Raw genomic sequence first — 20,748 nt, forward strand, 5'->3', positions numbered from 1 at the left:
TAGGTATATAAGGTTCAATTTTTTTTTCGACGACCATGTATATATATTTCTAGAATATAAAAAAAAAAAAACAATAATTTGAAGGCGACTCGTCAACATTTTAATTACCTATTCAACGTTAAATTTTACTTTCTAGTCTTTCTTTTACAGCTGTCACCGAGAATCAACGTACTTCTATATATAGCTTCAATTCCGATACATGTGGTGTTACACAGTTGATCGCAATAGCAGTTTGTATACGCGGATAGTTAAGTTCTTAAGCCGCACATACACTAGACCCGGACCGATGACTGAACCGAAAAATATTTTCGTAAAAAAATCATAGATCGGCCACTGAACAAATATATTCAAAACGACAATCCTCGAAAATGTAAAAAAAAAAGTGATAAACGATGCTATAGCCTATAGGCCACCGTTAATTTATACAACGTCAATATTATAATATTAGGTAGGTAAATACAAAGCTATTGCGGGTAAATCAATAGACGATTACGGCGGCGCGACGAAATCATAAAAATGAATAAAAGCGAGAAGACAAAATAAAAATAAAAGGCTAACTATGAATTTTAAGCCAAATCCATTTATTGCCTCACGCGTTTCCCATGTTCGAATTCGCATAACAAAATCGGCAGGCAGCTATATTTAAGTCGCGACCAAAAAGCTTCTCGGTTATTATTATAACACTCACCTTATAAATGCGTATAATATATACTTACACACACGTGTACGACACGGTATAACAGTCAACCGTACAAAACTAATATTAATAATAATGTTAAAATGGAATAAATATTCATCATTATTACCTTGTCATCCGTTTGTAGAAACAATAGACAACGACTGTACTGGTACGATCGACAACACGATCTCGCGGTAGTGTATCGTGGATGACAGTGATCGGGTGCTGGGTGGTGATGGTGACATATTAGCGTCGGAGACTGTACGTTGTTTGGAATAAGAGTGTCACAGCAGAGCCGATCCAGCGGTTTTCGGGTCCAGAAATGACCACCGATGAGACGAATGTTACAGAGCATCAGGCAGATATTTTATTCACGTGTGTAAATTGTATTAAATCCACACTGTACACAACAGCTTTGGCCCCGAAGAGCTATATAGGTACCTATTTTGTCGGTGACATTTTATTTATTTTATCCATATTATAGTAATATAGTACATTGTAAAAATTCATTATCAGTTTGATTTTAAAACCAGACTTAAAAATTGAATACACGGATTCATTATACGAGTTGATATTATTAGAAAAAAAGTATAACGCAAAGCCGTAGAATAAATTATGTGCGAGACTTTTGAATTATCCACACATAGGGTGCAATTGTTCCTAACCAATAGAGATTACTCATAGGTAAACATTAAGTCATGTTGATGAAACCATAGAAAACAATATATTATGTTATTGAGTTCTATGGTGAAACAATTACATACTTGTAAATAATTATGAACACTTATTAAAATAAATTTATTTTAATAGTTATTATTTTATAATTTGTTCAAATATGTATGTTAACAACAAATATTTGCATCACAAAATGATCATTTAAACAAGGAACATTTTTATCTAACATTTAAATTTACATCATTTTCATCTATTATTTACAAAACAAAATATATAAATGTATATATACATAAAAAACAATAAAAATAAAAAATTACACGAAACAGATTCTTAACTATTGCATAAAAATTGTACGAGTGTTTTTTTCCTGAGAAAATTAATGCAGGACACAATATACACTTGTACGTTAACAAGACAGAATACTTTTTTTTATAGTATCAAGGAAGACTAATGCTATATTATCAAGCATGTGTACTTGTAACATTTGTGTTTTAAAATTACTTCCAAAATATATCAGTCAAATAATGTAAGCCATATACCAAATACGTTCAAACTTCAGCTCCTAAATCTAATACACCGGCTTCGGCTATAGGCACATAACGTTCGTCAATCTTGATCAGTAATATAGTTTTATCAACGTGAGATCTTTTTGACAAGTCACGGTGATTTGGAACCCATTGATGCACCACCTAAAAATAGTTAAAAACAAAAGTTTTAATAAATAATCTTTATATAAGACTTAAACTTATAAAAAAAAGGTAAGTGCGTTTTAAATTTGTTCATTTTATCTCAGTCAATTAATATGGACATATAGTAAAAATATGATAGATTACCAATCCTTCCATTCCTTTTTCTGGTAACCAATCTTTCCAGTGACTACGACCACCTCTTATTCGCATTTTTTCATCTGGCCAAACTACATCTATTCTACGACCCAAGTTTATAGCATCATACACTTGTAATGGATCCAGAATCTATTCAAATATAAATATTAAGATTTTGTCATTAAGAGTTATAAAATATTGTTAAGATCATTATGAATTCTATTTAGTAAACCTACCAAAACTCTATGTTGGATTGGAGAATTTTCATTAGGGTTGCTATCAACAGATGCTTGTGGTGAACTGGTGATTGGTGACTGTGACGATGATAATAATCCTGCCAAGTTAGCCAAACCAGCAGAACTTGGTTTGCCAGCAACATTAGCTGTACTACCTCTAGTACCACCACTTCTACTGCTGATACTACCACCAACTCCACTTCCACTACCACTCATTTCAATAGACTGACTTCCTGGTGTTCTAGTTCCATATCCAGAATGCCTATTAAACTGTGTCATAGCGTATACACCCTCATGTCCAAATCCACCTTCATCATGTGATTGTAATGAACTTCCACTAGAACAACCCTCGACACATCTACTTTTTAATCTAAATGGAAGATAAAAATATAAGTTATAATACTTAATATTTACACAATTATATTAAAAAAATTATATTAAGCTTACCTGGACCATACTCTGATAATAGATTTTTTTATTTTTCCCAAACTTATTGATCCACCAACAAGTGATGATAATTGTTCATTGGTCTCAGCATACGAAGTAGTTAACGGTGAAACAAAAATTGGATAACCAATAGGTTGGTCACACGATGAATTTATTATGTTTCGTAGAGCTTGTTTGGCATTTTGAATACTACCACGTTCAGGATTACGATTTCTCAGGTACACTAATTCCTGTTGTTGCCCCGCCCAAAGACCGCGAACACATTCACGGTTTATTTTTATGACACGGAAACTTAAAAACCGCTTGTTTAACATGATTACTTTATACTCATCAGAACCTTCATCCATTATATGTCTATTAAATAAAACATTTTGATTTATATTTCATAAATACATTTTAAATTATTATTATAAAAATATATAGTACAAGTTTATATATAATAGACCTGTCTGGCCACATGAACATTTTTGTGGCCACACTGCTCTAGTTTGTTATTGCTCTGCCAAATAAATAATCGATATATCGTGTATATACACATTTAATTTTTTTTTTTTTTAACACAATTATTAAAAAAATATATTATCTCTAATAACAATTATAATAAGCATAAAAGTGTACAAGAAAAACATAATTTATATAACATGAAAGATTGAGGAAAGTAGGTACCCAGAAGTTACACTTAGACTTTCAAGTTGAGAGTCTTAACTAAATCCATATTCGAACACTAATTTAATAATTAGTAAAAAAAATAATATTAATAATAGTTATTTACAAAATATATTTAAAACATCTTAGATAATTTTAGCAAAGTAGGTTATTAATATAGGCCAGAATAATGAAGTAAACATGCAAAGACTACGTAATTATGATTTGAATATTGGAATAAAAGAAACCAAGAAAGCCCTAGTGCTGTCGTAATACATGAATAGGTGACAATTGTAACAAAAACTACCTGATACATTATTTAATATTTGTTAAGTATTAATAAATGTTTTGGACCAAATTTTGTGTTTAACTTTTCTTCCAATCATTTAACAATTTACATTCTTCCTTTATAAGCGAAGTATAAAAATAGTTTAAACAATAAAGATCTTATGATTGAATAGTACTACAATATTAATATCATAAAGTCAATAATGTCTTAAAGATACAAAGAGTACAAAGGTAAAGATGATGGTAGATTTTAGAGCATATCTACTTAGTATAAGTGATATGACAAGACATCCCAATTTTTGATTTTGTTTACAATTTGCATAATAATAATTATTATTATTATGAATGGCAGAGCATTAACAAACCAATACCAAATATATATATATATATATATATATAACTTACATCCTATTTTAAAATATTGCTTATGCCAAAATGGAAAGAGTTTGATTATTAATTTACCTTAAAGCAAGTAATGATGGCATTCCAGACAAAACAGCATTTCTCCAAACAGGATCTCCTTCGTGGGATATCACTAAATTTCGTTGAAGATAGTTTAAAGTGCTGTACAAAGCAGCTGGATCTTCATATTCATCAGGAACCATAAAATGATTCTATATACAAAAATAGATCGGTATACTAACACATGAATTATAAAAAATATTTTAAATGAAGATTACACACCTGATGAAGTTTCAATGACATCCTAATTGCTGGAGCTAATACTTTGCGCATCAAATCCATATCTGCAAAAATCCATTCATCTCTTGTTGATGTTATACGGAAATCTCCTTTAAAGAGGGCATGGAGACCATAGAGAAAAAATTCAACACTAAAAATACAATTGGTAGATTAGTTTAAACACATTATTTGTTGATTGGTGTTAACATACCTTGACATGGTAGTGTGTGATGCTAAACCCAGTGATCGTCTTCCTAGTAAGCTGAGTGCAAAGCATAATGATACTAACAAAGAATCTTTACCTTTATCAATAACAATTTTTCGAATCTGAAAATATAAAAAGTAATATGCATAATTAATAGTTGTTAACTAAACTAAGTTGTGATGTTGATTCTAAAAACATGCTTATTTTCGGTTGGCAAACACAATGGAACTTTCATAGTATTTATACTTATTCTAAGCTATATTACATTATTACTAATTTAATAATAAATAAATAATAAAATATGCTAAGAAATATAGATAGATACACAATCTCTGATTAGAATCGTTTGTATGTAATTGATTTATAATTGTATACACTACGCAAATATGCAATGTATTATTTAGTAGAAAAACTTTTCTGACTTTTTTCAAAACTTACATTTTCTGTTTGGAAAGCACAAAATCGTATCCACTCCAAATAGAACGAACAAAAACTGTTGCGGGTAACACCACATGAAAGCAAGTCAAAATCTTCATCAATATTTATATTAAAAACTGGATCAAGATCCACAAAATTCTTGCTCAATGTTGGTTTTAATCCTTCTTTTATCTCATCTGATGCTAACCATTGTTGAAGTTTTGGTGATCGTATAGCATAATATATAATACTCTAAAATAAAACATTGAAATCAAATAAATATTATGTACCAAACTATACATATAAAAACACATTTAGCATTAAGCATTATATACTATAAATACATACATGCATATAATATATACACTATTATAAATTATAATTTAATTATTAGTAAATTACCTTTATGTAATAGCTAACCAATACTTTTCGGAAGTCAAATACTTGTAACATTGATGAGGCATTGATGTCTGATATACTATATCCTTGTACAACATACTTGGCAGCTACTACTTGCCAGGCAAGCCAACGTTGACCAAGAGCAGCATTTAGAGACAAAATATGAGGAAAATGTCCAGGCTCACAGCAACAACATCCTGTAATAAAATGTTTGTATAATATGTACTACAAATTATAAAAATAACTATAAGCCATACATTTTTATACAATAAAATATACCAAATAGTACCATCCTACCAACCTCTCTTCAATGTTGAATATAACAAAAAATAAGAAAGTAGAAAGTGTGAATTTAACTACTTATAATTAAACCAGATGAACTATTTACCATGGCAAATTTTCAGTCATACAACACAATATATACAAATATTTATAAATAGATTTTTAATACATACCTTCATTATCTTCAACACCTTCAGATATAGCTTCTACTTCTCTTTGCTGGCAATAAGTACCACGAAACTCAAGTCCACGCATTTGAAAAGTAACTAAATTGTTTCCCATTTCAACAATATGAACCAAACAATTCAAATAGTCGGATGCTAAGACAAAGCAGTCTCCTTGTGACACATTTCCCCAACGACCTAATATAAGATCACCACAGAGGGTATGTTGTAGTAGTCTAGTAAGGTGTTCATAAAATATTGAATTAAGATTATTGTCATCTGCGCCAAGATTTCTTTCTAAATGTGATGATAATTTGGTGTTTGTATGATCAACTCGTCTTGTATTATAATCGCGTTCCCAAAACTTAACAGGTCGTGGATAAGATGTTAAAAATATAGCACTTCCTAAATAAAATAATAAAAACAATAAGTACTTAATATAATTTACAATTTTATATTATACTATAGACTTAGTATGACTGTAAAGTTTAATATTTACCTAAAAATGGATAAAGTGGTGAAGAAACCACTGCAGACAAAAATGCTTGAAGAAACATCATTGCAGAATGAGGAACAGAAAATGGTTGAGCAAAAGCATGAAAAGCTGAACCCCAAGTAATTTGCCATGGAGCAATGTATGTTATAACAAATTGTAACTAATATAAAAAAAAAATCAAATTAGTAATATAATATCAGGCATAAAGCTAATTATATTAAATTACCTTAAGTAAAAACTCATAGATCTTATCATATGCAATAGCAGTAAGGTAGTAATCAATAATGAAAGTTTCAGAACATTTTACATAATCCAATTGAAAAAACAGTACTGCAAATGCTAGTATATTATACTGGTTGGATTGTTGTGAAAACGAGCACCGTAAACATTTAAGTGCGCATACTGATAACACCAAAGAACCTAATAGAACTCCCAGTTTTGTTACAACAATTATGCTGTCAGAAGTCAAACAACCAATAAACATCAGTGGATAGAGAACGTTTCTTTCAAAAAAGCATAAGTATACATAAACCTATGAAATAAATTATAAAACATATATATTAGACAATAATTGTTTCAATACTTGTTAAACATAAATTATGTAAAAATAATTTTTCAAACAGAGCTCATAATGAGTAATAATCTTACTTTTTCAAACCACATAATTTTAGCCAATTGTTTAACCTCATATTGATTATACTCAGATGGCTTTAATATAGGATGAGCAATGCACAACCAAGGCAACTGCTTTCGCAATTGAGGTATTATATAATGTAGAATAAATCCAACACTGAAAGTAGTACACCACATTACCTGTAAATTACAAACTAATTAATGCAAAATTATCAAATAATTTATCATAGTTTGGATTAGTATGTTTATTATCATATATCTAAAACTTCATTTTAGCCATCATCAAGTATGGCCGTAAGTATAAATCATATCATTTATATTAATACGTTAGCTGCCACATTGATAGGCGCAGTCTTTCAATTAGTATTTGTTATACAACAAGCATATTTTTACAATGTATTCCAAATTTGTATATCCCAAATATTTGAAAAAATAGAAAAATTGAAAAAAACGTATTATATCACCGGAATTGTAATGATTCCCACTACGCCACAGACCTTATATTAGTTCATTATTGTAACGCCATAGAAAAGTTAATAATATTAAACTAAAAACATTTATGATCACCAGCGATCATTTGGAATGGTAGTAATGATGTACTACGAGTGGTAGTCACAAACACATAAAATTTGAGAATTACAGATGACCGCCAGCGGCCATGTGTCGGTCAACGTGTTAATCAATTTAATTTTTAAATTATATAATCACAACCTTGGTGTTGCTTTATTTAAAATCAACTATTAGTAATTAGTATACATTAGTCTTAAAATTTTAAAAAGTAATATATTACTGGCATACAGGAAACATAAAATAAAAAATGAAAAATTTGATATCACTGTAGTGTTTTTAAACATGTTGTAATATTTAATTTTTTTTTTTTTAATATTATTTATGTTTAAAATATTGAATATATGAAAAGTTTTTTGACTTACTGGATTTAATTCTGGTTGTAAAGCTGAAAAAATATTGCTAGAATGAATAGCAAAAACAATAAGACCAATAATTGGACAAAAAATTAAATCAGTCTTCAGTCTTGCATTTATTGTATCTTGTAACTGTTTTGGCCAATTGTCTTGAATTTCAATTTCATCATCTAATTCTAAATATAGTTGTATTGTTAGTTACATAATTTTTAATTTCTTAAAACCTAGTTATTTAGAAATAATATTTACCAGACTTTGTTTGTTCTTCACATTCACCTTCTTTTTGTTCAGAACCCTTTTTCTTTGATTTTTCAGTCTCTTTTTTAGGTTTAGGACATTCCATATCAGGTCTAGAAAATATGTCTTCATTGGGCCACAAATATGTTTTTAAAACATTTAATATAGGAGCTGGATCACTGGAGCTACGACTTAAATGGTAAGATATGGCAGTGAGTAATGCACAAAATAAGGAGAAAAATACATTTCTTGATGATCCAGACCAATCATTTAATGCTACATATGCAAATCCAAATAAAATAGATACCGCCAAACAACTTCTCAATACACAATATGCAGATGCTTTAAGTGAACTGGTTGCATTACCTCCAAATAAATGTATATCAATTTGTTCCAGAGTATACATAAAAAAAGTATTAACTTGAGGCAATAACCCCAAACTAAAAGCAATTGGTAAAAATAGCAAAAAGTTTGATAAGAAATCTCGAATAGTTTCTAATATATATAAAATATGTAGAGTAAACCCATAGAATTTGAGCTGGTAAAATGTTCGGCCAGAATTCAGTTGAATATGTGTTAGTAGAAGTATGGATGAGAACAGTATGAAATAAACTGGGCGACTATACACTACAATTTTGTTAAAACCGTGTGTAGGAGATGCCACATCAGGTTGTACAGATTTCACTAGAGAATACTGACAACCAGCCATAACAAAACAGAAAACAAATGCATGAATATCTCTGTAGAATTTAAAGTACAATACAAAAGCACCCAATACTGCAACTGATGTAGCGAGAATAATGGTAATAAATAGTTCTAATAATGTTGGGTTCCGATCAATGGCAGTTAATAATGCTAGACGATCAAAGCGTATTTTGAAGCTCATTTTCTTGACTGGTGTGTACGGATAGTATCGTTTAGGTTTAGGAAATCCAACACTAGGATCAAGAAGATCAAATCGCAGCTGCCGAGGAATTACTGGAAAATCATCTTGATAATCAGGTCTATTATTTTCATTCTCGAGTTCCAAGCTTTCTTCAACTGGTGTAATTATTGGCGAAATGTTAAAATGACGGTAACGCTGTGGTTGACTTTGTGGCCAGTAAGAATCTTCACGTTCTAATTGTTGTTCATAATTACGAATGGGACGGGGAAACAATCTTACAGGTGAGTGATTAAAAACAAGATCGTCTGTGGAATCATCCCTCCGTGATGTTGAAGGTAAATTTGGGAATGGTTTAATTATTGAAGAATTATTATTTAACATGTCTCTAAAAGTATAAGTCATCCAATGACCATTTTCATCGCGAAAAAAATGTAAAGATCTAAAAACACAGATAAGTTGAAATATTGTTAATTAATTTTATTCATTCTGTTTTTATAATAAAAACATTTTTGTACAAACCCTTCAGATGTATCTTCAGGACAAGCAGCAAAATTTGCACCCTCGGTTACTTGTAGGTATGGAGAACTATATGCTTCACGAGATCTCATTCGACGAAAATTCCTACTGCTGGAAAAAACATTTTTTTATTTAGAATTCTAATAATAAATCGTTAATTTAGAGGATGTCATTATTTTCTTTCTTTAACTTATGTGAAACATAGCAGATTTGTGTTCAGTAAAACTAATCTTGTTTAGCCTTAGTATTATAGTGAATTGAAATATTATTAAAACTCAAAGTAAAGAACATTATCTGTGTTTCCGTTTTTTAAATTTTTATGCATGTATGAGTATGCAAATTATAATTTATAAATAATCATATTATCTCACTTTAAAATTAAAATATTGTAAAAAATCCAATATACAAGCATAGATAATATTCTTTACTTTAAGTTTAATAAATAAATAATTTTAACTTAAAATTTTAATATATTGTATCATTTTTTTAAATATTCCATACAAGTTATAGTAATTTTGCCAAATGTAACAGGAACAGTACTAAAATATACTTACCTAACTTGTCGACCTCTTATTCTATCTCTGTAGAATTCTACTTCTCGTTCAACATCACTAAGATGATCTAAAACAACTTCATTTTTCACAGTTGTCAAAGTTTGATTTTGTTGCTGTGATTCACTTGATGGAGCGATAGCTGGTTCAGAACTTGTGGGGAGAAGGGAACTTAATTCATTATGAGAACCAGCAGAAGAAGAAGCACCTTCATTCACATTTAATGTAGTCATACTGTAATGTCAATTATAACCAAATAAAAAATAATTTTATTTTGCAACTATATGTATAAGTTTAAGTATAAAATATTTATCGAAAAATTCCTTACAGAGAATCATCTATCGACTATCAACTATTAGAAAGTTGACAAATGTGATTCAAATTATACAACATTTTCTGATATAATTAAAATTATAGGCATACAATAAGTAAAAATAAGTAAGGAAAGGAGGTGAGAGAGTATCAGCATCTCAAAGCTGATAAAAATTCAACACTGGTTATAACCGAGTGATTAAAATTTTAAATCAATTCACACATTAATTTTAAAAATTGAAATAAATTATGTGAAGAGCAATAATACATTTTCTAAACCTATCTATGCAACTTAAAAGAATACTTCAAGTGGCCTTTTATCAGTAGATCTAATTGCTCTATATTTAAATAATTTTGAACATGAGAATTATAACATAAAATTATATACCAACAATATGAAATTAATAATGTAAATAAATAATTTTGTTGATTACTGTAAGTCTGTAACAGTGTAACCTACAACATAAAATTAATCACTTCACCAATTAATAATAAGAAGATATTATACCATAGGTTAAGTAAATCTAATCTTATACCTTAGACCTGTATGTAATAAAGTTTACTCTCATAAAAAATTGCTTAGTTACTGTTGCTTAAATTTTTTTAAAGCAAAGTTTGCAATATTTAAATGACACTCGAATATTTATGATGAAGAAGTCTACTATATTTATTTAAAATAAATAATCTTGTTTAAAAAGTAGACAACTATTTATAATAAAATTATTATTGTATTTGGATGTTTATTCTTATTATAATATTTTTGTCAACCTTTATTTATCAATAAACCACTTAACATGTTGACTGCGTACTGACGCCAGTGGCGTCATGAGGATCATTCAACAACGCTTTTGACACCATTTGGAGTCCAATATATATATTTAAAGTAAATGGTTTATTATTTCTTACGCGTTGCTGAATGTTGTTTTATTATTATTTAAAATATGTATTTATACACCGTTTGAACATATGACCAAATAGGAGAACATTTTTATGTTATTTTTAGAATAGTGACACACGCACTGTGTGAAAACTGAAAAAAGATATATGCAGTCCACATGTTAAAGATTAGGATACCTTAGAATAAAAATTATTTTACCTCCGGAAAATAAATAATTTAACTAGATACAACTTTAAAAATGCATGCATTACAAATTAACTCACGCATCAGGTCTACTAAGAGTGTTATTGTCAATCCATTCATCAGTAACTGTAGGATAACTTTTAGATTCTGTACCACAATCCATATCACTTTTAATCTTATCACACATACATCTTCTAGATTCTGTTAAAAACATAAATTAAATATGCTAAAAAATATTAATTTATAAAATTACTAAAATAATTAAAATTGAAAGCAACATTTCTAATATTAATTCAATGGGCATTTTGAAGTATTAAATATTAGTTTAAATATTTATTAAAATTATAATATAGAAATTAAATTAAATTCAAACTAATATATAACATTGTATTGAATAATTGAAAAATAATTTGATTAGAATGTTGCTAACACTTTTTTGATAAATGTATAACCTTTGATGTTCTATAGAATATTACATTACCATTGGATTTATTTTTATTTATTCTACGATGTCTTTTTCTATCTGAATCATTTTTAACGCTTAAATGAGGAGTTGACGTCGCTTTCCTTTTTTTATTTGATTTTTTTACTGAGAAAATATTTAAAAAGTTATCAAAATAAGTATGATTATAATAAAATACAAATATTTAAATTAAATATATAAGATATATCTTACTATCTTTAGCAGATTTTGTTTTTGGTATAGCGCCTGAATTTTCAAATCCAACTGAAATTGGAGCTTGAATTTCTTCTTTACTTCCATCTTTAGATTCAGACTTATTTCCTAAAATATTAAATGCTTTAAGTATAATTAATATAAAAAAAAGAATTCATAGAAGTAGAACAAATAATGATTAATGATTAAATTATAAGAACTCCTTTGTGTGTGTCTATGCACTCACTAGAATTGTTATCTTCTGAAGTTGTGGTATAGTCATCATCAGATAATGTAAAATGCCACGGTATTGATCTATTTTTTTCCATTTTTCTTACTTAGTGCAGCATGTTAACAATTATGATTTATATTTAAAAAGATTAAAATTAAAAATTTTAATGTAAAAGTTACCTTTTATATCACTAGACTCTGATTCACTTTCTGTGTGCTCAAATAACCAATCAATACCTAATGTTTCTGGCGATTCCACTGGAGGTTTTAATTCAACTTCTACATGAAAAAATATAGATATGAATAAAACATATATTACATGCAGTAAATAATTATTGAAAAACTAAAAATTTGTTTAAAAAATGGTAATTAAATATTCATTAAGTATGAAATATAAATAAAATATATATAATTATAAAATATTTAAATACAAATTTAAGTAAGTATTTAAATTAAATATTTATATTGTTAAAAAATACAATTCTATTATCTATGAAAATACAATTTTTTAATAAATAATAAAACCACCATTAACATCAAACATGGAAATTAAATTTATTATTACTCCATACCTTTAGGTTTATTTTTTTCTATAAATGCAATTTCAACATCACTTTCAGTATGGAAAATTCCTTTAACTTCAGCACATATTTTTTTCCAATTTTCTTCGTGGCTATTTAATAAAGGTGATCTACTGCCAGCTTCTTCATCATCATCACTATCAATTGTTGTATGTATAATTCCATGACTAGAACACTGATCCTCACAGTGTTCAACAATTGGATAGTCAATATCACTTGATGTAAAAACAAGTTGGTAACTATTTGTTCTTCCTACATCTGATACAATAAATTGGGTAAGATTTTTGTTATTTTAAAAGTAAAATTTACAATTTATACAATTATTTAACCTTTATCTTTGGTAAACGCATCACTAGATGTAGAATAGTCTGAACTAGCACACTTTGGATCTCTCTTTAATGCTAATGCATTACTTTCATTTGTAAAGCAGTCCTATTTAACACATTAATTAAAATAATTATTATTATTTTACATTGATATTGATACAATATTAATATTTCAAACTAACAGTAGATACTGTAATGAAGTCTTGAGCTCGTTCATCTTGATACTTCCATATTTCTGATAAACTTTGTAAACACGCACGGCCATAACGTCTATTACTATTTTCTTCAGCTGGTTTATCAACAAAATGTGGATTGTCTAAAAAATATTAAAATTATTAAAAAATATAAAATAAAGTTGTATTATAGTTCACATACTTAAACTTTTAATAGGCCAATCACATATAATTTTTTCTTGGATATGTAATCCAGAATCAGTACTAGTAGAACTACTCTGTCTTCCTGCGTCTATAAATATTAAAAACATAATATATTTAATGGTTTAAAATAAATTATTGGAAACACAATTCATACTTGGTTCATTTCGGTGGTACCCAGATGTTGAAGGTTCATTTCTATGGACCCCCAAATTAAGGATTTGCATTTCAATACCCTCATCTTCTCTAAAAATGTAATATAATATTTATTAAAACACACTTACTTTTTATACATTTTATACTTAAACAGTTAAAATTAATAACTAAAATAATAACTTAAACATAATTTAAAATATAAAAGAAAAAAATTTATACCTCTATTTAGACATAGAAAAGAAATACTATATGTAAAAATAATGATCATAAGAATTAAATATGGACAAACTGCCACACCGACAAATATGTCAGGACTTGGGACTATCGTTATATTCTAAATTAAAATGTGAAATTCAAACATAATATGCTAAAAATTGTACTTAACTTATTTTCAGTAACAGAATTAATATAGAAAAATAATAAATATTAGTTAATATTTTAAAATAGTTACTTGTTTGGTTCTCGAAGGGCAGTACGACGTCCTTCAATTTCTGAACTTCTATTCTTTTTTGTTTCTTCTACAATATATTCGGTTGTGTCGAACATATGATGCAAAGACCAATTTACAAGTTTTATGATTGTGATTATCAAACTTACAATACTTGAATATAGTATCCATATAAACATCTCTGATATATACTGCAAAATAAATTTACAAAAATGTTAATTTAAAATATACTTTTACAGAAAAAAAATAATTAGTAGATTACCAAGTGTATAAAAAATGGTAAACAAAGTAAAATGAGCCATAAATAAAGATGGAATGTGTTGGTAAAAATGCTGTGTTTTGGTTCGTAGTACCATCCTCCTGTGAATGATGCCCAAATGCCCTGACGCAATATGTCCCAAAACTGAGAACCCATATTCTCCACCAGTCATTTGTGCTTTGTGTAACTTATCAACTTTGAATCCAAGTATACATTTTCTAAAACATAAATGTAATCTTAATAAATAGGAACTTATACATTTTTACAGTCATTAACTATTAATAATTCAAATGTTCATCAAAACTATTTAATAAAAGTTAAATTTTAAAATTTATTAATAAACTAAATTCTTAAAAATAGTTTGTGTTACATTAATATAAAATATTAAATATGCATATTTGAAACTTTTTTTGGTATCAATTTTTATACTGTCACTATAAAACACATTACACTTATATGTATAATAACTAAGTTAATAGTTAAATTTATACGTCTACGAAATCAACAGATGAAGCATAAATTAATTAAACTAGAAGCATAAAATATTGATAACAAATAAATATCATTAATATTTCATTACATGTATGTAATTATAATAAAAAAAATTTAACATAATATTAAGTAAAATAAATATATAACATAGTATTATATATATATATATAAAAAAAAAAATGGAATAGCAATGATTCAATAGAAAGGTATAGAATTTAATCATAAATTATATAATTTTATTAATTATGAATATTAGTAATTGATATCATATGACCTAGTGTAAAAGCATTATTAATAAAGTAAATTCTGATACCTATATTCAAGAATTAAAATGGTTATGCATTTGTTCTTATACCCTCATACCAATATCGCTATATCGCTAAGCTAAGTAATAAACAATTGTTAATCTTGAGATAAGAGAAATATTATAAAATGTGTATTTAATAGGTAATTACACTACTTATTGGGCAAATTTTAATAATATTTAAAAAAAATAACTGTCAATATATTTTACATTATATTATTAATTAAAAATCAAAAACAGTCGTCAATAATAAAATATATTTTCACATAACACTATAGTATTTATTTTGTAACTTATAATAATTATTTATTTAAGTCGCTTAAAATATTTTATTAGTAAATGAAGTTCCCTCAATTTCAAATCATAACTGTAAAATAATGATTAAATTCTGACAAATTGACATGCAACAAATCAAATATTTGTACAATCAATTATATAACATTAAGTGACTATTTTGGGGTTTTCCATCTGCACCCAAAAGCAAAACAGTAGGTCGATGACGACACAATGTTATTCGAATATGGATCATACATGGAAAACACAATATCTTTTAGATCACTTAAATTCTAATATACTCCACATCGACTTTACATTGATGATTGAGACAGCACGTTCAGTAGTTGAATTTAGATCGTTGTTTTGAACAAAAAAAAAATATATGATACAATACAATTTGAAAATAGAAAAACAATAATGTCAAATTTTCATAATTATTTTACTACTTTAAGTTAAAACACTCTGTGACGATGTTGGTCTGATGGTGGCGAACAGTCACATTTGATAACTCATAACTATAACATAACTAAAATATTATAACAAAACATTATACTACAAAATATATCATCTATTTTGTAACCATACGAATGTCGCTATTATCATGAATTTCGTTATCAGCAAGAATTTGAAATCTATTCTTTAGAATTGGTATTTTTTTTCCCCGGACTAGCGCTAGCAGTAGACTGTGCTGAAGCTTCTTGTACCATATTAATTATTAACATTTGATAGTAAAAAATAAATAATATGTTACGGTTAGCTGTTCTGTTCAAAAAAAAAAAAAAAATAATAACAGAATTGAAAACAGTGAAAACTCACTATTAGTGAGTGGTATTGGCTCGGTTAACTCGTCAGTCGTCACCACAGACTAAATAGTTAAATTCTATCTTTTAAGATGATGGTCATCACTCATCATGAAACGTGTATAGTTGTTATAATTACCTTGGTAGTAGGTTATATATACCTTAGATCATAATTATTCATAAAAATAAACCATTATTTAATATTATATTATTGTTAAATAATTATAATAAGACCCATAAATTAGTATGTAAGTGTGCATCTTTAAGTAGGTATACATCGCGTTTACTTGGTACATTCCAAATTATATTTTATAAATAATTTTTTTTTTCGTGTCTGCTAGCTTTATGATATACCTTAATAATTAATACCTTATATACCTATTACCTAGTTATACTACGTTTAAACTATGGACGCTTTACTATATCTTTGACGAATCGCGGATAAGATTAAGTAATAAAAACACGAAAAAAATTTTATTGAAAACCAAATTTGTATATCTAGTTATTATGACATATTGAAATAGGTACCTATTTAATTAGACTTAAGTACTTATCGATTATTGCGAATACCTTTTTTATGCGATGTGATTTAAAAAAATTAATTAAAAATTTAAAAATTAGAAATTAAAAACTAATAATTAACTCGAGAAGAAAAATGTTCAGCCATGCAATTTAAAATGCCTATAAAGTATAAATGGATTATCGTACATTCAACGCCACATGAATTCAACCAAATAACTGTCTATATAGATGTTGGTGAACCGTACTTCGATGCCATTAAGAGGATCCCCACAACCTATTGAAATTATGTGCATGAGCACCAGTTTGAGAATCAATAAAATTGTAAGTGTGGTTAACAGTTAAATGATTAAAATTCACGTGGCGTCAAAATAAGTACGATATAATCCATTTATCCCATTTATAAGCATTTTCAATTGTATGGCTGTCGGCTGAATATTTTCCTCCTTGAGTTAACTATCATTTTCTAATTTTGAATTTTATTCCTAGTTTTTGTAACAGTTTTAATATTTTTTAGTTCGTTTTTTAAAATTAAACTGCATAAAAAAGATAGTCGTGATGACGTGATAAAACCGTTAAGTACCTGTACATTCGTACTTAAATCATGAAATTAATAAATAGTTATAGGTAAATGGATGAATACTTAACATAATATAAATTAAAACATTTATAAATAATCAGCCTGATAATTATTGATACCTACCTATAATAAAAATATATAAAGTAAATATTTTTAAATTAATTTTTATTTTTATTTTTTTAATTCGGCATGATTTCTATTTTAAAGTTAGACAACTAAAATCTAGTTACTCAAAATTGTCTCAAATAATGTAAGTATATAAAATATAAAATTAAATAATCATTAATTTCTGCATTTTAAGTGTATCATACTATCATGTATAAAATATGTAAAAATTACAATACATATGTGGACGTGTGGTAGCCGGTAGGATATAGGTATATGTAAATGTATAATAAATATGTTTGGCAATATAGTCCAGTGGACAGTAAGTACTAGATAAAGATCACTACATATAGCTTGAGAATTGATATGTCAAACAATGATGAATGCGGAGGGGGGGGGGGGTGAATGCGTTAATTTGATATTGCTCCATTTACAAATTTAGAAGATTTTATGCTACATTTTGACACTTTTTCGATTCACGTGAGCTCTTAAATTTGGTTATTAGTACTTAGTTAAAATAAGTATTTGGTACGTGGTTTGATTTTGAATAATTAATTATTTATTGTGGATGTATAAATTAAAAATGGATGAGCTTTTAACCAAAAAGTTCATTAACATAATCAGGTTTTGTACAACTAACGTTCCATAAATTATCCAACTAATTCGAAAAACAGTATATGATGGGGAGAAATTGGAAAGGAGTAAATTCAAGCATTAAATTATTATTGTTATTTTGTTATTTTAGAATCTAAACACAGCGAAGAATGTAATAATTTTACTATAAGATTATATTTTGTTTTATTTTTCTTTGAAGAACTATACAATCAATACAATTTGAATAAGTATACATCATACAAAGCTGCTTTTAGAAAATTGAATATACAGGAAATCCATATTTCACTCATAAATACGATAATACTGTTAAGACAATTTTCAAATTTTATTTCCGTTGTAAGAAATGTAGTCAAACAAAAATAAGATAAATTAAAGAAATATTTTTTTTCATTCTAGGAACTTTTAGAACACACTTATAAAAAATATATAAAAACGTGATATGACTTTAAAAAGAAGTTTTTATGAAAGTATAAACCACAACTGTAATTTTATTGTACAGTTTTTAGAAAGCAAAAAATAAAAATAAGTAAGTACTTATACCTATTATTTTTTTTTATTTATTATTTAATTAATGTGCTCACGTGAAAAGTATAAAATGGTACCTAGTAACTTGAACAAGTCTTAAATATTTGTCATTTATCAATTTGATCAGTGAGTCAAACAGGCCCGTAGCCACGGGGGGGCGAAAGAGGGCGTTGCCCCCCCCCTAAACCCAGTCGTTTCCCCTCCCTAAAAATATTAAAAATATTAGAAAGACATTGTTTTATATATAATTCCCTCCCCCCCAAAAAAGTTTACTTTGCCCCACCTGAAAATTTGGTCTGGCTAAGCCGCTACCTGGAGTCAAATGATTTGTCAAATGATTCATGGGTCTGATGACTGTCTAAGAAATACAATATACTTCGTCAACCAAACAATAATAGATAGGTATACATAATAAAGAAAAACTAAATAAACAAAAAATTCAAAATATGTATAACCATGTTATAGATGATAAAGTAACTTAGGACTTAGGGTTAGCAACTTTTAGCGATATTGCAACATATTATATTATGGCTAATCGCTAATATATATTTAAGTTGTGAGCTATGTAGATATTGTCGTATTGATTTAACAATGATATGTTTTATTTATTTATTTGGTTTATTTCTGCCTTCATCTTTTGAAATAAAATAAATGCTTCAATTATAAACTTCAATAATTTTTCTATACTGAAAAATTAATCTTTAATCTATATAGTTGATATAGGTAATTGCATACATAATAAGTAGTCTAAAAGATCGACTGATTTTAATGGTATGTATATTATGTTTTCTTAGATAATAATTTGACACTGACATATTTCATATGAGAAAATACCAAAAAGTAATTGATAAAATAGACAATATCGCGGGTTATGTGAATTTAGAAAAATGACATTTTTAATATTTTTTGTTTGTATTGTATATTATTAGTATTTACTTAAAATTCTTTGTTACTTTCTTAAAACAATCCCGGACTCAACTAGTGTTGTACATGCGATTAAATCTTAGTACTTGTGACCCAACTCGGATGCTTCGCAAATTGAATCTAGTTACTAAAAAAATGTCAAAATGAAATGTTCTGAATATTTTATAAAATGTCATGTAATAATATACTTAATCGTCTTAGCTCAAAATGATTTTTAGTGTATAATAATATATTCATATTTAACACACTTATTGTAATTTATATAGTGCCCCAAATCCAAATCGGTACTTATGTAAGCGGAGCGGTTCCTATATACTCGTCCATATTTTTGTTTTTATAAATGTTGATAAAAAAATACGTTTAATTAAAAACCTTGAAATTTGATTACAAGGATTTCCTCATAAGTTGTTTATACTGGAATTAAAAATCTCTTTTTTTTTAATAAGTTAACACTATATTAGATAATTTTTTTTTTGGCGTACCTACATCAAAACACAAACACACAATATATTATATTATATATATATATAACTAAATTAAATTGTTATTTTTATGGTTATTTATAAAATTATAACTAACTTGTTGTAACATGTAATATGTTGATACATTTTAATTTTAATAAATAAAAAAAAAAGATAATTTTTAGCAATAATATTTTAATTAAACTAGGTATATAAAGTAAGATAATACAGTGAACATAGTATAAGTCAGTATACAATATTACAATAAGAAATAAAAAAAAACATGAATAAACATGAGAGGGAGACCTGCTAGTGTGGGAACTCTCAGACTGAAGAGATAACCTAGTTACAATTATTATTCTGTAGAGAAATTATTTAAAAAAATATACATAAAACCTAATGGGTAGAAAAAATAATTATTATTTAAAACCACAATACAGTCAATACAGATAAAACGATGAGGTCACTTATAAGGATTTTTGTCTTTTAATATTTCTTGGTGGGATGTTATTATTGATATTTTGTATAGGTACCTACGAC

The 20,748-nt window shown here is 27.2% G+C and overlaps 1 protein-coding gene across 3 annotated transcripts; it reads right to left on the bottom strand.

Moving 5' to 3' along the window:
* Positions 1-1,450: 1,450 nt before the first annotated feature.
* LOC114128376 (pecanex-like protein 1) lies at positions 1,451-16,262 on the bottom strand. Of its 3 annotated transcripts, none has more exons than XM_027992884.2 (30): positions 15,995-16,262; positions 14,611-14,825; positions 14,352-14,539; positions 13,902-13,990; positions 13,746-13,835; positions 13,553-13,686; positions 13,374-13,476; positions 13,036-13,302; positions 12,644-12,742; positions 12,480-12,569; positions 12,254-12,361; positions 12,059-12,166; positions 11,658-11,778; positions 10,188-10,418; positions 9,637-9,741; positions 8,244-9,556; positions 8,004-8,170; positions 7,087-7,251; positions 6,665-6,970; positions 6,442-6,598; positions 5,952-6,347; positions 5,500-5,693; positions 5,119-5,349; positions 4,687-4,802; positions 4,479-4,626; positions 4,257-4,408; positions 2,862-3,215; positions 2,415-2,784; positions 2,188-2,328; positions 1,451-2,043 (listed from the first exon to the last, which is right to left on the bottom strand). In XM_027992884.2, the coding sequence occupies exons 2-30, from the start codon at positions 14,761-14,763 to the stop codon at positions 1,903-1,905; spliced, it is 6,237 nt and encodes a 2,078-aa protein (XP_027848685.2). In that variant the 5' UTR covers positions 14,764-14,825; positions 15,995-16,262; the 3' UTR covers positions 1,451-1,902. The 3 variants fall into 3 exon arrangements, with proteins under 3 accessions (XP_027848685.2, XP_027848683.2, XP_027848686.2); XM_027992882.2 differs by having other exon boundaries at positions 9,637-9,744; XM_027992885.2 differs by lacking the exon at positions 12,480-12,569 and having other exon boundaries at positions 9,637-9,744.
* Positions 16,263-20,748: the final 4,486 nt, after the last annotated feature.

The sequence above is a fragment of the Aphis gossypii genome, chromosome 3 (genome assembly GCF_020184175.1).
Source record: "Aphis gossypii isolate Hap1 chromosome 3, ASM2018417v2, whole genome shotgun sequence".
Classification (NCBI taxonomy): Eukaryota; Metazoa; Arthropoda; class Insecta; order Hemiptera; family Aphididae; genus Aphis; species Aphis gossypii.